The sequence below is a fragment of the Palaemon carinicauda genome, chromosome 38 (assembly GCF_036898095.1).
Source record: "Palaemon carinicauda isolate YSFRI2023 chromosome 38, ASM3689809v2, whole genome shotgun sequence".
Lineage (NCBI taxonomy): Eukaryota > Metazoa > Arthropoda > Malacostraca > Decapoda > Palaemonidae > Palaemon > Palaemon carinicauda.
Genome location: NC_090762.1, coordinates 25,163,494 through 25,183,841, shown reverse-complemented (window position 1 = coordinate 25,183,841; position 20,348 = coordinate 25,163,494). Strand labels below are relative to the sequence as shown.

Genomic DNA, 20,348 nt, shown 5'->3' with positions numbered 1-20,348 from the left:
TCTCGAAGTTAGTGCCCAAAGGCTGTCTCCACGTACAGTCTCTACAGTGACAGCTGATGTCCTTCTGGTTTCAGCACAGAGACCCATAGAGTACCCTAGTACCGGTGGGACCTGAACAGAAGAGAGACCTGAGTTGGTGGATGTTAGACACCAACCTCCTCAGAGGAGCAGATCTCTCTCCTCCCCTGGATTTGTTGAACTTCACAGACGCATTTAAAGAGGAGGGGGCTTATCTGTTATACCTCATGGTATCTGGACTTTGGTACGAATCCAAAAGGCAGTGCCACATACCTCCTGGAAATGAGGGCAACCTACCTGGCCCTCAAGTACTTCTATCGGCTCCTTTCAGGGCATTACCTGTACGTAGTGCCAGTGAGCAACAACACTACGGTAGTGTCCTACTTGAACAAACAAGAGATTCCTTTTCACAACACCTATGCCTTCTAGCTGTGAAAATCCCCAGGTGGACAGAAGAATATTTGGTAGCCTTACAGCCTGCTTCATCCCGGGCAAGAAGAACGTCCTGACGGACAATCTGAGCAGGGGGACTCAGATTGTTGGCTCCGAATGGACAATCAACCTGTCCAAAACGTCCTTCAACCAGAACTTCCAGTGTACTGCTCACCAGTACCAGACCCACATGAGTTCAGGTAAAATGCTTTTCAACACCTGTGGGATAAGATACACATCTATGTATGCCCCCCCCCCCCCCCCTTCTGCTTAGTAAGGAGGCTATTGAAAAAGGTAAGGGCATCACAAAGTCTAACAATGACCCTCATAGCTCCGCTGTGGCAACATGCAGAATGGTTTCCGGACTTTGTGCTTCTGCTCACAGAGGCACCAAGCAATACCATCACTACATCTGCACACCTGGAGGCTATCCAGTAACTACTCGCAAAGAGAGGCTTTTCAAAGCCAGTTGCTAGGCTCACAGCAAGATACCTCCGGGAGTCGTCTGCATTGTATCAGGCGAAGTGGTCCGTCTTTTGTGGTGGGTATTGTGGATGAGGTGTCACTCCACTCAGCACCTATATTCCAGCAGTAGAAAAGTTTTTACTTCAACTCAGGGAGGAAAAACTCTACTCGATGTCGGGGTTGAAAGGTTTTCCTTCAGCCTTGAACATTGTCTTTGAACTGAATCAAGTTAACATTTCCTCCTCGACGGAATTGTCACTCCTCATACGGAACTTTGAGCGTTCCTGGCCTCAGTCGGAAGTTAGATCACCTCCTTGGAATGTTTACGAGGTCATACGTTCACGGAAAGGAACTCCCAATGAGCCTTTACATCAAGCCTTGGACCTTAAAGATGGTTTTCTTTTGTTCCTGGCCTCTGCAGGGAAAGTCAGTGAGCTACATGATCTTTTGTACGACATTACCCATTCAAGGGTATAGGTGGCAGGTCTCTCTTGGTTTCGTCCCTGCATTTGTTGCTAAGACTTGAAATTCATCTGTAACGAATCCTAGATTTGGGCCCTTTCAGATTGGGAGTCTTCAGTCTAACAGACGATCCTGATCAGCTGTTACTATGCCCCGTAAGGACACTGAGGTTATTCATCAAAAGGATGGGAAGACCTCGACCCCAGATCAACAAGCTGTTCGTCAGCACAGGGAAGACCAAGAGGATAATCATGAACTTGATTTCTTCTTGGATCAGGCAAGTGCTAGAAAGGGTACGGGCCTCAAACACCTCGCCATTCCCTGTGCCCATGATGTCATGGGAGTAAGTACATACTTCCCTGGCATTCCAAAAGAATTTTTCTGTTAAGCAGGTACTTTGAGCAGGCAGGTGGAAAAGTTAAATAAGATTCACCTCTTGCTACCTGCAAGACATAACCCATAGGGACCATAGACACATTCTCAATAGGTCGGTGGTGGCTGCTCATAACGTGATCTAAACACCTCATCTCCCTCGTGGGACAAGTATCATAGGCTTGAGGGCGGAGGTTACCCATAAAGTAAGTCTAGGAGCAATATGAGAGTGAGTGGCCACTTCCTACTGCATCCTCCCTCTCTTGGGATGCACCATTTTGCGGGACTGCACAGCTGACCTTGTTCTTGTGAGTATCATGCTCTTTGGACAACCTCATAGATGTGTATACTGTATATGTATTATGTCCCCATCCTCGTGTCAGGGGGAGGCCGGAAGGAATTTACATTAGTACAGGGGACGGCCCGGATAGCTACGATGTATGTTCCAACAGATTAATTCCTTATTCTCCAGCAATGATTGCGTAGGCCGTTATCCTACGAGGATAACGTAGTGCAGGATCCCTCAAGGTATCCCTATACAGAGGCTGTCTCGGGACAGTTGCTAGCCAGTTGGTGTCGGACTTCCACCCACCTATAGGTGAAAGTTTTGTATTTTGCACAGGAACAAATGACAAATTTGGAAGTAAGTTATTATTTTTCCTACCCATACAAACATGGAACTCTTTACACATACTGACCTGCCAGCACCTACCCCCTAAAAGTCCTGCCGCAATTACAAAAGTGATGGTTAGTCGCTAGTGCTGGCGTGAGCAGGAGGGTTAACCTACCCCTCTAACTAGCGGTAGATAATTACACCCTGACAAAAAAGCTTATCTGCTAGTTTGAGCTTCGCCCAAATAATACTCCATAGTAAAGAGCTCCAGGTTTGTATTGCTAGGAAAAATATAAGTTACTTCCAAATTTGTCATATTTATAGTTTTAAAGTAGAAAAAACTTACACTTCTGAGATATAAACAATATGACCTGAGGTAAATATTAAAGTAATAAATTTTATTACTAAAATTAGGTTTTACTGCTTCCCTTTGAAGTACCAAAGTAAAAACTGATAAAACTGGGTTGTGCATTTCACAAAGATTAATTATTTTATTGTTGATAATTTTTTAATCCTTCTATATAAAATCTTGTTCTTTTTATTTTTATTTACAGCTTAAAAGAGCGTACCTGTCTTACGTTGAACACAAAATACGTATAGTAAGGATGTTTTTCACCCTGTTTATTCTAACAGACTTTAATGCTTGTGAACACAAGATCATGGTACTGGAAGTAAGTATGCAATCTACTTTTAAACTAAAAATTAAGTTTGTTTAAGTATACCTAGATATCATAAATATATTGAAAGAAATATGTACTTCCACCTGAAGCGTAGAAATAGCTAATCATTTTTGCCTAAGCTAGTTGATAAGAGTTTGGTTCTCGATTTTCAGCAGATCATTACCATTCTTCTTGTAGTAAAAATTTGGCTGTAACTCATATAGATTTCCAACTTAAATTGTCCAGTCACCAATCTTGGAAGCTTAAAACACTTTTAAGTTGCAATTGGACTTGGTATTCTAGTTTTACACAGGAAAGTCCTAGGAGATTACACAGCACCTCCCCAAAAATAAGCTTTTCCTTTGTCAAAACTCCTTTTTGATGTCATTTTTTATTCCATGTCCTTTTTTTAAAGAAATATTTGAGTATGTTACTATCAGCACTTTTTTTCAAATTAAACTAAAAAAAATAGCCTTTACATTGACATGTTGAAGTTAATTGTAATTTCAAGTAAAAGATGAAAATGGAGAAATTAGAGTAAAAAAATACAGAAATATTCAAATGATTGATTGGGGTAGTATTTTGAAAAGCTTCTATATGAAGAGAATGAATATGAAACGGGGATGTGGGTATAAAAAAAAATTTAATGATAAAATTTATTATTATTATACTCCGCGGATCCTATTGCTTCTACTCGAACTTCTGTTGACGTCTACCCAAAAATTAAAATTTCCCTTTCTCTCCCCTTGCAAAATGCCTCCCCCCTCTGGGAACCAAACACCATGCCATCTGGAAGTTGATGGCAAATACAGTAAATTGTCGATATGACCCATTACAGTACTTCCTACTTTTCTATTCTCAAAGTTGAAAAACCAATCATTAGTGTCTTGACATTACTAATCAGTTGGAAGGGGGGCCATGAATGTGATCATCAGGATAGTTTAAGAATAATATGTTATATCATTATGGAAAGAGATGGGGAAGTAATTTTCAACGCTCATTTCCAAAGAATTTTCCACACAAAGAGAAGTAGATGATGTACCACTATGTGAATTGCGACTCTTAATTCCATCCACTGACTTGAAATCTTTAATCAAATACCGGTAGTATTATAATCTTGGGTTTGCCCTTAAACTGAAAGGAAGTTTCTTTTATGTTTGGTCCTTTCAATTCATTCCTAATTGATTGTATCTTCTGAATTTATTTACATTTATGACCAACATTACTTAAAAATTCTTGTCTAGAGTAAACCTGGCAGTATATTAGGCTGAGAAACATCTGACCAATTCTAAATAGGCAACAAGTACATTAAATAGCCCATCATGTAAATTACTAACCATGGCAAATCCTTATGAGTAATATGATATTTGAGACATATGACCTGGTAATGGGAATGGTGAAACTAGATTTTTTTATCTCAAAATATTCTTTAAACAAAATGCTGCCAATCTAATTAAAAAGTAGCTCTGGATATTCAATAAAAAAGTAAATTCCATCTTGCAGACATGTTTTGTGACTTTTGTTTGTAGAATACACAATACAATGAAATATCTGAACAGAATTTATTGTGATAACTAGATCAATATTTAGATTAGATTAATGCAACTTCAGTTATTTCTCAGAATAATTTGTAATTACCTTGTTGATTCATGCATACTTAATCTATCCAAAACCAAATTAAAAACAATACAGTAAATATAAAAGCTCCACAAAGGAGATAGTTTCAGGTAAATGCTCTTAAATTTTCCATCGCTCTTAAATTCTCCCGTATTCAAAAATTCCTTTTGTTCACGCTCAGTAATGTCAGACATTTATCTATTCATGAACAAGATTAGACCATTGATTGTTCCATTAATTATTTTAAAATGGAAAAATGTCACCACAATAAACGGGAACTCAATGTTAAAAATTTCCTTGTACTCGAGACAAAAATCTAGTAATATGTCTATAAAATCACAGAAACTATGAAAATTAGTTGTCTTAGTGAACATCTAGACAACTTGCAACAAAAATAAATCTTAAAACACACCTCAAGTAACTTTTTTGAATATTCTAGGCAAGGAACTCATTCGGAAGAAATTTTCCTAGCCTTACGTTAATGCATCTAGAAGCAGAGGTAAATACAGACGGAAAAGTTCTGAATTGGGTCGGGCTCACAGGAACTTTTAGCTTACTGAAGTTATATTGGGAATAATCTCTATTAAATATTCAAGCCATAATAAAGGTATATAAAAGGGTTGGACACTATCACCTACTACCTCAGAACTCAAATGGTCCGAAAGGGCAGATAGGTTGTGGACTTAGCAGAAAAAAAAAAAAACAGAACCACTATGTAAAACTTAATAAGTTTGCCTAATGTTCTCAGTCTTTCCTAGATTTACAATATCATGAATTAAATGCAAACAGTGCAAAATGGTAAAAGTGTTACTAAACATTAAATTACCTTACATTTCCAATAAATAATTAAAGCAGTCAGCTAATAGCTAAGATAACTACAAAAGAAGAGGGAATGTGCGTGAAAAAAATTAGTCCATACACATAAACACAACGCTGTGGATGCCAACCAATATACGTTTACATTACACAAAGTCAGGAAGAACTTGAATTATGGGTAAAATTAAGATATCTTAATTTTTACACCAGCAAGGAGAAAATTGAAAAGTGGGAAGTAATAGGTCGTATCATTGAATAGCTAATTGCCATCAACTGCCAGATTGCATTGTGGTTTCCAGAGGGGGAGGCATTTTGCAATGGGAAAGGAAGGTAAATTTTTATCTTGGGGTAAACATCAACACAGCTTGTAATGAAGCAAAATGAACATCATGAGAGTTTCATGAAAATAATTTCTAGTACCTTGATTGTGGTCAGGAAGTTCATATGATTGGCAAGTAGGGGGTCTTTTCTTAGCATCATTACTGGATTTCTAAGTAATATATTACAAAGAGCAGTTGTTGATGGGTACCATGACAACTATTGTATAGGGATGTAATATTAGGTGTACCTCTGGAAAGTGTTCTCAGCCCATCACTTTTTATACTATATACGCATGATAAATGGCATAACCTACAAAAGAAGCTTGTTTCATAGGAATTTTCAACTCTCTTCACACCAATTCCACCTCATGAATGTAGACTAGTGGTTGCTGAATCCCATAATAGAGATCTAGCTAAAATAAGGGTATGGTACAAATTATGGGGGAGGAAGTTGTTCCTCAACATCCAGATCTTTGCATTGACAACATCTCTTTATCTGTACACTACGCATATAGACTTATATGTGATTCTTTATTGCAAATTTACTTTTGAGAAGCTCATTCGGTCTGTTACTTTTAAAGTTGCTAAAAAAATTTTTAATTCTTACTTGTTCCGACACTTTTCAAACCTCACGCTATTTATTAGGGATTATCTTTCGGCGAAACTAGAAGACTAGCCATTAGGACTTTTAAGTGAGGTGGCAACTACCCAAGCGAGGGTAGTGAGGGGTAGTGGGTGTTGCCGACTACTCTTTTCCTCACACACCAGTGAATCAGTCACTTTTTTCTTTTGGCCTGAGAAAAACAAATCTATCAGTTCTCTGCTCTCAAGACTTAGCCATTACAACATTCATTATCTTTTCTTTTCAGGTGTGTGTGTTCCTTCCTGCATTCTCATGCATACTTGTCCAGGGCCTGTAGGGCGCTCTTGTAGCACCTTCATGTCCTTGGTCGAGACCCCATTCTTTGTATCCAACCTGCAGAGGACATCGTTGTGAGCAGGGTTTTACCTGCGAGGAGTGTAGGGAGTTGTCTGCCTCCCAAGTGCCAAGTGGGAGAGATTTGGGCGACGGCAGAAGAAGAAATCTAGGAGAGATTCTTTGCCTTCCCTATATGCTCAAGGGCGGAGAAACCTCAGACATCTTCTCTCACCCCCAATCTCTTCCCGAATCTCCTGCTTGTTTGCCCTCTTCCGATGGGCTATTGAGTAGGAGCATAGAGCAGCTAACTCTAGGGCAACCTCGGGGCTCTGGGGACATAGCTGTTTCCTCTAAAGAAGCAACTTCGCCCCCACCCTCGGGCGAATCCTTCTCCCTTTCAGATGTTCTGCAGTCTTGGTCCTCATTTGGTGTGGCTGGGCCTTCTTCCAAGGAGGTGCTCTTGGAACTTCTGCAGGAGAGGCCTGAAGGGCTCCTTCCCCTGGTACTTCCAAGGTAGAAGTCCTGTCTCCTGTAGATGCTCTTGCTGTCTTAGAGGTCCATCTCTCGCCTTCACCTGCTCCTGCTAGTCCTGCACGTGGACGAGACCAGCGGAAATGCTCGCATACCCATCGACCACCTTCCACTGATGAGCATACCTCACACCACCCTCAGATATCTTCGTCCTCTACGTGCTCCCTGACCTTTGTCCTTGCCCTCCGTCAGCAGCGCTCCAGTTCACAAGATCGACGATCTTTTCGTCACTCTCCTGCTGATGATCTTCGGTCTTCTCGCAGTCGTCACTCTCTGGCTCGTGCTTGTCACTCAACACCTAATTATCATCACTCGCCGGCGCATGTTCGATGCTCTGCTAATGTTAGTCATTCTCCGGCTGGACGCTCGCCTTCTCGCTATTTTCCTTCATGCGATCACGCGTCTCCTCGTGATCACTGTTCTCCATCAGCTCACAGTTTACCAGTGCATGGTCTTCTAATGCGCCATTTGCCATCTCATCCTCCTAGACGATCTCCTAACAGAGGATGCTCTCCTGCCCAGCGATCTCTGGCGCACCTCTCGTCATCTCGCCATTCGCCTTTACATCATTTGCCATATCGCCATTCACCAGTGCGACGCTCTCCTGCTCGTCAACATATCATTCACCTGCTTGCCAATCTCCACCGCGCCGTGGCCTGATTACCTCTCATCAACTCGTCGATCGCTAGCATGTCGCGCCTGCTCACAAAACTGATGTTTCCACACACTCTTCATGTGCTTCCACAAGTTTTTCACGCTCCCCTGCGAGCAAGGAAGGACCGGCTTCCTGACAGCATAGCAGAGAGACCACAGCAGAAGCGGAGAAGCCGTCAACAATACCAGCAAGAGGCGGATGGCCCATATCTTTTCCAGAAGGCTTCAGGGAACCACTGAACCAGTATGCTGGTGTGTCCATCACTCCAGATCGCCCTAGGAAGAATACCCAGGAGGACCTTTGGATGCCTGTACGGGTTGATCAAGGTATGCAACCCTCTCTCCCTCACTTTCAGGTACTTAGGCGGTGTTCCTTGAGAGAGAGAGAGAGAGAGAGAGAGCTCTACCTCCAGGCATCCCCAAGGACACTCCAGACTGTCTATTAAGGGAACAGCTATCTTTGTTTAATATGTTGATCAAGGCCATCAGGCAAGCAGTGGTGGACACTACCCAGCCGGTGCAAAGAGTCTTACCACCGCAACAACTGCTCAAGCACAAGTTGGCAGTGGCCTCTACACCAAGGGTCCCCTTGGAGAAGTCGGTTTCCTTCTCCTCTTCTGCTTTCCCGACGGACCCCAGGAGGAGGCGTGTTTCTAACAGGCCCCCTATGATTCTCTCTACTATAGGAAGACCTCCTGGAATAGCAAAGGGGCGTCATGGGATTCAGGAGGACTTCTCTTGCCTGGAAGTGACACCGGTCCTAACGAAGAATAAGAGGAGGAGGATGCCAAAGCAGACCTCTCCTCATGGTGATCTACATCATCCTCGCTCGAGTAGGGGTATAGGCTCTCCTCGAGAGATCTTGTTGTGCCTTACTTCAGGCCTTAACCAATTGAGGGAGGAGAACAAGGAACCTCCTGCAAGAGAGGTTTAGACATCTATGGAATGGAAGGCACCTTCCAGACCTGCCTTTGCTGGAGGAATAGCTGCTGTCTCGTAGAGTCTAAGGACGCCAAGACGGCTCCTAAGAACTTGAAGGCATGGGCAGCTCTCGTGCAAGAGAGAGCTAGATCTTCTCCAGTGGCGGGAGTTTCAGGAGACATTCCTTTTGTTGACGACATCGACGTACCCCAGGCTCCTATGGGTGAGAGCTTGGATGCGCATGATGAACATCTCCCTTGAGCTGTTAGCCCTAAGTTCCACTTTGAAACTGAGCAGAGATAGTTGGAGTATGCCTTCTGGCAAGTCCTAGCCTGCATGAAGGTCATCAATGGTATGCAGAAGTGTGACTGTCCTTGTAAAGTTATTCCGAGTTCTTTAGAAGGAAAAACTGTGTAACTAGGACTTTCCCAATACCACCTCGTCAGGGTATGGGGACGCAACAGTATTAGTATTAATACTAGTTACACAAGGGAGCATGGTTTACCTGCAGTGGTTTGAGGTCAGCTATGCAGAGAACCCAGGATGATGCTTTCCCCAAGAGAGGGGAAAATGAAGAAAAGAATAAGGGCCAGTCAAACCTTTTCATTCACGCAGACTAAAACCAGGTAACAATGCCCTCAACCTTCTGCTACTTGTCCAATAAAGAGTTTGAGGTTTTAAACCAGCTGTTGTGCAGCCACCACAGGACCTGTAGAGAATGTATCGAGTCTCCTGTGGGTCACGTCTTGCAGGTAGTGGGATGTTTATGTGGTCTGACAATTCCACACCCCAGCTTGAAGAACCTGCATCACTGAGAAATTTCTCTTGAATACCAAGAACGTAGCTACGCCCCTGACATCATGAGCTCTTGGGCGACATGATGGGGGAGGGTCTTGATTCAGTGCATGGTCTATGACCTTGCAAATCCACACTGAGATGGTGTTCTTGGTGACCCTCTTCTTGGTCCTTCCTGTGCTGACGAATAGTGCAGGCACATGAGAACGGGCTGCGGCTGTTCTCTCAAGATACAGCCTCAAACTCCTCACTGGGCATAGTAAGAAATGGTCTGGGTCATCTGTTACAGTACGGAAACTAGAAATCCGGAAGGAGTCGAATTGTGGATCCGTTACTCGCGGGTTCTGTGTCTTAGCAATAAATTCAGGTACAAAGCTGAACGTTACCTCTCCCCATCTCCCTGAATGGGCGATTGTCATATGAGAGACCATGAAGTTCACTGACTCGCATGGCCGAAGCCAAAGCCAGCAGGAACACTGTCTTCCAAGTCAGTTGGCAATCGGTTGCCTGGCGTAATGGTTCATACAGGTCTCTTAAGAGACCTGAGAACTCGAACCACGTTCCATGGGGGAGGTCTCACTTCTGACTGGGGGCAGGTAAGTTCATAACTCCGTATGAGTAAGGAAAGTTCTAGCGATGAAGAAATGTCCATTCCTTTCAGTCTGAAGGCGAGGCTTGAGGCTGAGCGATAGCCTTTTACTGCCGAGGCTGACAGGAACATTTCTTCACGCAAATACACGAGGAACTCCACTATTGCTGGAATATTGGCATTGAGTGGAGATACCCCTTCCACACACCAACCACAGAATATTTTCCATTTTGCCTGGTAGACTGCTGCTGATGACTTACGCAGGTATCTAGACATCCTAGTCGCAACTTGTTGCGAAAATCCTCTCTGCGGGAGGAGATGCTGGATAGTCTCCAGGCGTGAAGTCGCGCTATGGCTTTGTGGAATATGTTGGCATGTGGATGTTTGAGTAGATTGTGTTGTGGAGGGAGTTCTCTTGGGGGCTCCATTAAGAGCTGTAGAAGGTCCGGAAACCATTCTGCGTGATGCCATAGCAGAGCTGAGGGTCATTGAAAGATTGACCGATGTTCTGGTCTTGTTGAGTACCCTCCTCATCAGAAAGAACGGGGGAAAGGCGTAAACGTCGATGTTGTCCGACCGTTGTTGGAAAGCATCTTGCCAGAGAGCTTTGGGGTCTGGGACTGGGGAACAATACAGAGGGAGCCGGTAGTTCAGGGCCTTTGTGAAGAGGTCCACAGTTGGAGAACCCCACAAAGTCAGGACTTTGTTGGCTACTAGATGATCCAAAGACTACTCGGTATTTACTATCTGAGATGCTCTGCTTGGGTTGTTGGCGAGCACATTCCTTTTGCCCTGAATGAAGCGTGCCGATAGTAGTATCGGATGGATTTCGGCCCATCTCAGTATCTCTACTGCTAGATGGGATAGCTGCTGCGAAAAAGTACCTCCTTGCTTGTTGATGTAAGCCACTACTGTGGTGTTGTCGCTCATCACCACCACTGAGTGGCCCACCAGAAACTGTTAAAACTGTTGAAGGGCCAGAAATACGGCTTTCATCTCTAGGAGATTTATGTGGAGATACTTTTCTGACTCTGACCAGAGGTCATGTGGTGCAGTATGTGGGCCCCCACCCTATTTTTTTGAAGCGCCTGAAAACGGCATCAAACCCGTGGGGGAGGACAAGAAGGTCCACTCCCTTTCGTAGGTTCTTGTCTCACCCACCATTGGAGGTCTGTCAGTTCCGCTGATCCCATGGGGATCCAGATGTCCGGGAATCGCGAGTGTGATTCCACCGGGACTTGAGTTGCCACTGGAGGGATCTCATCCTGAGGCGACCATTGGGAACTAGACGGGCCAGTGATGAAAGGTGACCGAGGAGATGTAACCACGTTTGGGCTGGAAGTTCTCGTCTGAGAAAGGGTCTTGTGACCTTTCTCAGCCTTGTTATCCTGTCGTCTGATGGGAAGGCTTTGTGGAGATTGGCGTTTATGATCATGCCTAAGTATACCAGTCTCTGTGTAGGAAGCAGAGAAGACTTTTAGAGAGTTACCATGATCCCCAGATCCTCGCAAAGTCTCAGAAGTTTGTCTCGGTGTTGAAGAAGGGTTGACACCGAGTCTGCTAGGATTAGCCAGTCGTCCAGATAACAGAGGAGACGGATGCCACTCTTGTGTGCCCAAGATGACACTAGGGCAAAAACACTGGTGAAAACTTGGGGTGTTGTGGAAAGACCGAAGCACAGCACCTTGAATTGGTACTTTCTGTTGTCTAGGCTGAATCTTAAGTACTTCCTTGAAGACGGATGGACTGGGATCTGGAAGTACGCGTCCTTTAGGTCCAGTGTACACATGAAGTCCTCAGGTCTTACTGCTAGTCTGACTGTGTCTGCCGTCTCCATGCTGAACGGAGTTTGTTTGACAAACATGTTCAGGGGTGAGAGGTCGATGACTGGTCTCCAGCCTTCAGACGCCTTTCTTACAAGAAAGTCGACTGAAGAAGGCGGGGGACCCGCCGAGGACTTCTTGGAGAGCACCCTTCTGCAACAGGGTCTGGACTTCTGCCCGAATGGCTTTCCCCCTTGCCGATCCCATGGCAAGGGAGTCTATTGACACTGGATTCTTGGTCAGGGGAGGTAGAGATGTTATGAACAGGACGCGATATCCTAGATGGATTAAGGAGATTGTCCAGGAATCGGCCCCAAGTTGTTTCCACCTATCTGAGCAACTTTGTAGGCATCCCCCCACTGGTGGAAACGCAGGGGGAGTGCCTATCCTAACGTTTGCGGCCTTGGCTGTTCCCTGTAGGATTCTTTCCTCCCCTGGAGGGCTTTTTGCCTTTCCTGTCCTTGACTGGAAAGGGCTTACTAGACACCACTGTCTTCGCTGCTGGTTTCGTCGTTACGGTCTTGGTTGGACTGGACTGCTGAGGTGCTGGTGGCTTATAGGGCTTAGTTGTTAAAGCCCTATGGAGGAGGGAGTCGAAATGAGACTTCCTCCACCTCTCAGCAGCAAGTTCCACGTCCTTAGGCTCAAACAGGTGGGCCCCCCCTAGGGAGGAATGTCTGAGCCTGTTTATCTCGACTCTTGGTGGAACCTCTCAGACACTGCATCTCGACGTTTCAAGATAATGTTTGAACACAAGTTCGAGACTTGGTGAGCAAGAAACTCGATCGTGCAAGTGCCTGAGAGTAAAAAGGTCTCCATTGCCTTCCTGGTACGCTCCTTGGAAAAATCCTCGAATCGTATCAGGATACCTAGGGTCCCTAACCAGATGTCCCGCCACGAAGTAGCTTGCATCGCATACTTAGTGACCTTTTCCTGGTTAAGGACTTCGGCCACCGAGAACAAGATCTGCCGGCTCTGGAGTGTCTCTCAAGAGGGACTCCCCAGGTTAGCTCTTCTAAAGAATGGGGAAGTGGAAGAGCTGAACTGGGTTCATCCAGGATCTCAAAGTACCTCCTTTGCTGTACGCGAGGAGGTGGGAGGAGCTTGTTCAAAGACCCGGCACGGTTGGAGGAGGCAAACTCGGAGAGCAGGGCTGCACTGGTCTTTGAGGGTTTCTGAGTGCCGAAGATGCGGTCTAAGACTGTGTCTTGTCCTCTCGAGGGGGCATCTCTGGGTCGGAAAACCCGTTGAGAACCCTCATTAGAGTCAGAACCTGCCAGAATGCATGTTCTGATTCTTGTTAGTCTCCTAATGTAGGACTCACCAGCAAAGTCTACTTCTATTCCCAAGAACTCTTCTTGGGGTGAGTCACTGATATTTCTTGAGTGGCTGGCTGTCTCCGTTCTAGCCCTAGTGGAGGACTTTGGCAGAGTTTTGGAGTTTTTGGACTCCTTCCGGGATAGGAGGTAGGACTCCAACATCGAAGGCCTGAGTGTCATGTCCCTCCTGTTCTCAGATTGAGGGGAACTCTCCATGTGAAGGGAGGTTTCCTCCATTGGTGCGATGGAAGAGTGTCTCTCCTGGTGCAATTCCCTTGGTGACGGATGGTCTTCATCCAACAGGGAGGGAGAGTATCCTTTGGGGAGAAACTGGAGGGACTAGCCTTGATGGTCTGCACGGAGTCAGCTTCACCCTCGGGGAAGTGACCTCATCGGAAACTCCTCTTTTCCTCTTTTAAGGGGTAGAGGAAGCCATGGTTGCGTGTCTTGAGTCCAGAGCTATACGTTGCTCTGATGAGCGGTCGGACAGGACGGGCTTGAATGCCTGTGTTACAGCTCTGGCTAACGCACTGAACCAAGGCTGCTGACTGACTGATGCACTGTCAGACAGATCTCCTGAAGGGAAAGGGACCGAAGGTACCCTACGAGGAGTCACCATAATAGGTGGGTCTGCCTTAGAAGGCAGTTTAAGGATCCTGAACCCCTCTGCTTGTGCCTGTTTCCCTTCTCCTGCAGAGCGCGCTGCAATGCATTGCGGGGAGGGGAATCAGGTGATGGTGACCTTGCCGGGTGTAGATTCTGCGCCCGTGCCTGTTGGTGCGCGTGCACGCGCAGAAGAATATTGGCGCGTGGGAGAGTATTGGTGCGTGTGCGCAGGTGAGAGTTAACGCGTTGTGGCGCGTACGCCCGGGAGATATTTGGCGCGCAGGAGAGCGCGAATGTCAAGGAGAGCGCCAGCGCATAGGTGAGGCTGCGATGTGCCTGCTGTCTCACCTACAGTGTGTTTGTGCCCTGGAGGGGAGCGCTGGCGAGCGAAAGATAATTGGTGAACAGGCTGGCATGCAGGAGAGCGATGGCGCGCGGGAGAATGAGGGTGCAGGAGAGAGCGCTGGCGCGCAGGTGAGCACTGGCGCGCAAGTGAGCACTGGCGCGTAGGCGCAGGAGAGCCCAAGCGCGCTGTAGTGCGCTGGCGCATGGGTGAGTGAGCGCAAGGTGCGCAGGTGAACGTGGGCGCGCAGGAGAGCGCTGACGTGCAGGAGAACGTTGGTGTCCAGTCACATGAATTTGCTGCCTTCTATGAGGGCGAGCAGGTGAAGGGGCACGCCGAAGTGCTGTAGAATGACGAGCAGTCTGACGAGCTGCTGGTGAGTGCTGAAGTTCTGTCGGTTGGCGAGCTGCAGGGGGATAGCGCACAGCTACGCAGTTTGGTAGGCGCACAACTACGCACTTTGGTAGAGCTACAATAGACTCTACCGGTGACAGGAATGGTGATGGCAGGTCGGCAAGTCTGGAGGGTGGATGGTCAGCGTGCCCTTTGTAAGCGCGACCATCCACCGAAGGGGATCGCGAACGATCAGCAGAGAGGTCCAGGACTGAAGTCACAAGACTAGTTGCAGGAGCAGTGACGATCGATGAATGAAGGTCAGAATGCAGCGGAGACTCCTCTGCAGGGGACGGCTGCGACGACGATGAACTAAAGAGGCGCCTCTTCACCGCTGGTGAAGGGAGACCTCTATGGGAAAGTGGAAGGCATGCTTTCCGACGAATGCGCCCTCTGGGGGCCGTTGGATCAGAAAGCTGACCATGCGCCGCAGCAGTCCTCTGAAGAGGAGTCTCTATAAGTGAACTCCCCCGAGGGGGAGAAACACTTGAAGGAGAGGCAGACGAACTTAGTATTCCCCTCGAAGGATGTTCAGGAATGGGGAACTAATCGGCAGCAACCGCTGTAGAGTCTGGAGTGGCAAAGGAGTTGGATGATACCGCATGAGACACCTCTGACACAATAACGTCAACAAGGGTCAGGGGATCTACCTCTGACGGCGACGATGATTGCTTAACAGAAGCTTTTATGCGGATGAACTGTAGCAAAGCTTCCTTGGAGGGCGGACCCGTAAGCCCCAAGGAAGACCAAATCTGTAAAAGGTGAGTTAGTGACAAGGCCTCACTCGGGGGAAGAGGTGAGGCTGCTCCGCTAGGGGAAGCAACATCTCTCGAGAACCAGGGTTGGCCGATATTAACTTGTTCAACGCTGCTACTCGACAGTCTCTTGTAAGAGACAGAACGAGTAGGAGCTTCGGAGGGGGGTAGGGAGACGGAAGAAGAGGCCTTGGGTTCTTCCTTCAAAGAAACCTTTGAAGGAGAAATATCCCGCTTGGACTTCTTATTCCGCCGTCGCGCAAACCTCTCCCACTGGGAGGAAGAACCTCTCCCTACAGTCATTACACTTATTTACGCTATTGCACCGTTGACCTTTGCATAAAGGACAAAAGGTGTGAGGATCAGTCTCCACCGCCAACATAAATGTCCCACAAGGGCAGCCGGAGAGTCCGGGGCAGGTGCGCATGGTCACAGAAGTCAGCTTCACAAACACCCTAAGAGAAAAAGAAAAAGCAAAAGTCATTAATGGCTGTCAATATTCGGCGAGGATGAAGAGCGGCAACGTCTGTTCACCATCCAAGCCAAAAGCAAAACGTGAGCTCAATCACAGATGCTACAGATGCAAGCTACCCTCCCCTACCCCCCTAACTAGTGGTATGGGTAGTTAACCCTCATTAAAAATTAATGGCACATCATTTCAGGTACGCAGAAAGTAATAACCCTATTAAATAGCTTGGTTTGTATTCCAGTTACGGAACAAATATTCGTTACGTCCCCATTCCCCTAGCGAGGTGGGAATCAGGCAATGCCTAAAGATTAATTCAGTGGAGCTCTCCTACTCTAAGAATTGTTACCTGAACAAGTCACATTGCTTAGTTACCACAGAATCATACTGATTGCCCAGGCTGCTATCTCGCGCATATGCACTAGAATTTAGCGAAGTGTTAGGGTCTTCCCCTATGAAGCTTATGCGAAGCACGGAAACACACCCTGGGTCAAAAACTAGACAGTTGGTAACACTTCCACCCACTTAAGTGCGAGTCTTTCCATATAAAGAGCGTAATGGTTTGTTTTGTGTCGGAACAGATGACAAATTTGAATTTGTATTTTTCCTAACGATACAAATCTTGACCTCCTTATACGGATTGTTCCTGCCATTACCTATCCCCCCTGCAAGTTCTGCCTGCAATCAAAAGTGGCAGTATAGCACAGATGTGACTGTGAGTTGGGTAGTCAGAATTACCCCCCACCCCACCCCCTAACTAGCGGTGGGTAGTTATACTTCGCAAATAATCTTATGGCTAATTCCGGCTTCGCCGAAAGTTTATTCTCTATAAAGAGCTCAAGGTTTGTATCGTTAGGAAAAATATAAATTACTTCCAAATTTGCCATATTCTCTTTAATCAACATTCATTTAAAAATCAACCAGGTTCTTTATTTAAGAGACATTGCTCTTTCAGGTATGGAGATGGGAAATTGGCATTGTAGCACTCCTTCTAACTTGGTTACATTCTCTCAATACTCTTAACCAAATACCCAAGTTCTCTATTTTCATGCCAGTGACAACCAGGTTCATCAAGAGCTTCTTAATGGTGTTGATGTACATCTTCAGTATTATGTTTGTTTTTGCTTTCATTTTTCATCTTCTTCTTGGTAACCAACCAGCATTCTCAAGTATGGGTGAAGCTATGATAAAAACTACTCTATGGATGCTTCAAGATTTAGCCTATGACAATACTTTCATATTCAACAAAGACTATCCTCTTCAGTACCCACTTCTCATCAAATGTGTGTTCCTTGTATTTGTTACTTTTCTTGGAGGTTTCATAGCTAATTTCATTATAACACAACCGTCTAATCAATTTGATATATTCAGAGAAAGAGCATGTTTTCATAGAGCCGCATGTCGAGTTGAGCTATTTTTTAAATATGATATATGTTTTCCATATTACCGAAGAGCCAAGGCAAAGGTCAGAATGACAGAAAGTGAGGCCAAAAAAAGTTTTTATGAAATTTTTATGACAAAATTACTCATGATTGATCCCAAGGAAGAAGCAAAACCTGTCTCTCAACTTGATTTAGTCCAAAAAGATGTTAAAGATATAAATGAACAAATTTTAAGTCTAATAGCCATTAACAATAAGTATCTTGAAGAAATTGATGATCTAAAACAACAGGTAACAATTTTATCTAAAACGATAATCAAGTAAAAGGTTATCTGAAATATCTTACCATGATTTTTAATTATCCACTGTATGTTTATTGAATAACCTATTGAGTACCACATTACCCCTCCTAAAACTTTTTAAATTCCACAGTAATATGAGAAAGGTTGTTGCCACCTCGCTGGAAGTTTTTATGGCCAGAACACAGGCTCGCGCCAAATCCGACTCCTATTCAAAGAACGAGGGTTTGTATTCTTGTCAGAACAATTACTTCTTAGGGTTGATTTATTTGTAATGATGATTGGTTTTTACAAAATGGAAAAGGTTTATATTCAATACTAGGGATTACTTGGGTCTGTTGTTGCAGCAAATAGTGGAGTGGAAGCAGATGTATGTCAGAGAGTGAATGAAGGATGAAAAGAGTTGGGGGCAGTGAAGGGAGTGGTAAAGAATAGAGGGTTAGGCATGAATGTAAAGAGAGTTCTGTATGAGAAAGTGATTGTACCAACTATGATGTATGGACCGGAGCTGTGGGGAATGAAAGGGACGGAAACGAACTGGAGCTATGGGGAATGAAAGTGACGGAAACAGACCGAAGCTGCGGGGAATGAAAGTGACGGAGACAGAAATTGAATGTGTTTTTGAGATGAAGTGTCTGAGGAGTATGGCTGGTGTATCTCAAGTAGATAGGGTTAGGAACAAAGTAGTGAGGGTGAGAACAGGTGTAAGAAATGATTTAGCATGAGTGGATATGAATGTGTTGAGGTGGTTTGGCCATATTGAGAGATTGGAAAAGGCTGTCTGCAAAGAATGCAAGAGTTGATGGGAAAAGCACAAGAGGAAGGCGAAGGTTTGGATGGATGGATGGAGTGAAGAAAGCTCTGGGTGATTGGAGGAGAGATGCGAGAGAGGCAAGAGAGCGTGCTAGAAATAGGAATGAATGGCGAGCGATTCTACGGCTCCTTACGGTCGCCTTGGACGACCGCAGAGGTAGCGGCAGTAAGGGATTCAGCATTATGAAGCTTTATCTGTGGTGGATAACGGGGGAGGGTGGGCTGTGGCTCGTTAGCAGTACCAGCCAAACTCGGTTAAGTCCTTCGTCAGGCTGGGAGGAGCTTAGAGAGGAAACGTTTCCCTCTTTTTTTTTTTTTTTTTTTTTTTTATTTGTTTGATGTCGGCTACCCCCAAAATTGGGGGAAGTGCCTTTGTATATATAGAGACTAGTGAGTGAATGAAAAGAGTTGATGAAAAGTAGGTCCTTGATTAATGACTGTGATCCATTTCTATGCTGTGGTGTAATTCAAATTTTGACATGTCAGATAATAACCAATGCAGTATTGTTCGTAGATACTGAAGTCAGTCCTCCTAAGAGAGATGGTGTCAAAAGGAGCCCTTTCCTATGACTATGGTGGACTGGAATTCTTTCTTACTCTACTCCTTTTCTCAGAAGTGTGTAGAGGACAATGATGAGGAAGAACGTGTACGATTCTTCCTCTTTCCTCAAATTCTGCAAGCAGAGATATCGAAGTCTGAAATACCAAGGAAGTGACCGCGTCTGAGACTCCTCTTTTCCTCTTCATTGGGGAGGAAGAAGTCATGGTTCCTTGCTAAAGGTCTGCTGGAGCTGTAGACTGCTCCGAAGAGCGGCCAGACAGAGCAGGATTGAAGGCCTGTACCACTACTCTGACTATAGCACTGAACCATGGCTGTTGACTGACTGACGCACTGTCGGATAGATCCCCTGAAGGGGAAGGGACCTAAGGTTAACTACGAGAAGTCTCTTCTGTAGGTGGATCTGCCTTAGAGAAAGGCAGTTTTGGGATCCTAAACCCTTCTGTAGAGGCCCGTTCCCCTTTTCCCGGTGGACGCACTGAAAGGCGTTTGCGGGGTGAGGAATGAGGCGTTGGTGACCTGTCAAATTGCTGTTCCTGATTACTGTGCGAATGTGCAGGTGAGTGCTGGCGCTTTGGCGAGCGCTGGCGCACACGAGAGCAAGTGCTGGCGCACGGACGAGAATTGGCACGTGGGTGGGGACGAGATCTGACATGCAGGAGAGCGCTGACGCGTATGAGAGCGAGCTGGCGAGGGAGTGCGTTGGCGCGCCGGGAGATCTGGGGGGTAGGAGAGAATTGGCACGCGTGGGGAAGAGTGATGGTGCGCAGGAGAGCGCTGGCACGTAGAAGAGAATTGGCACACGCGGGAGAGTGATGGAACGCAGGAGATCGTTGGCCGTAGGAGAGCGCTGGCGCGTAGGAAATCATTGGCACGTAGGAGAGTGCTGCGCACTGAAGTTTCGGTGAGCTCTGTTGCGCCAGTGATTGTTGACATGCTGGAAGGCGCTGAGGGCGAGCAGGTGAAGGCGCACGCCAAAGCGTTGTAGAGCGCTGACAAGCTAGAGAGTGTGGGAGCTCTGTAAAGCGTGACGGAGCAGGCTGGCGAGCTGGAGAGCGTTGGCGCGCAGCTGCATGCTTAGGTAGGGCCTCAGGAGGCTGTACTGGAGACAGGAATGGTGATGGTAGATTGGCAGGTTGGTTGGTAGGTAGCACAAGAACAGGGATGTGCCCTTTGGAAGGGCGAACATCCAACGAATGAGATCGAGAACGATCTACAGAAGAGTTCAGGATCGAAGTCCAAGGACTAGCAGCAGTGTCGTCAGGAGAATGTCCAGGAACAGGCGAAGGTCGAGGGCTAAGAGATGACTGAAGCGGCGACTCATCGCAGGGGACGGCTGCGATGATGAAGCTGAAGTGCCGAAGAGGCGCCTTTTCACCAATGGTGAAGGACGACCTCTAAGGCGAAG

At 46.0% G+C, this 20,348-nt stretch overlaps 1 protein-coding gene across 3 annotated transcripts in view; it reads left to right on the top strand.

The window, feature by feature from the left end:
• The window catches only part of LOC137630482 (transient receptor potential cation channel subfamily A member 1 homolog), a 54,932-nt gene extending 37,048 nt beyond the window's left edge, over window positions 1–17,884 (top strand). For all 3 annotated transcript variants that reach the window (XM_068361980.1, XM_068361978.1, XM_068361979.1), the window contains exons 8-9: window positions 2,917–3,033; window positions 16,844–17,884. In XM_068361980.1, coding sequence (XP_068218081.1) covers window positions 2,917–3,033; window positions 16,844–17,593 — 867 coding nt within the window. In that variant the 3' untranslated portion in view covers window positions 17,594–17,884. The remainder of the gene's footprint in view (window positions 1–2,916; window positions 3,034–16,843) is intronic.
• The last annotated feature ends 2,464 nt before the right edge of the window (window positions 17,885–20,348 follow it).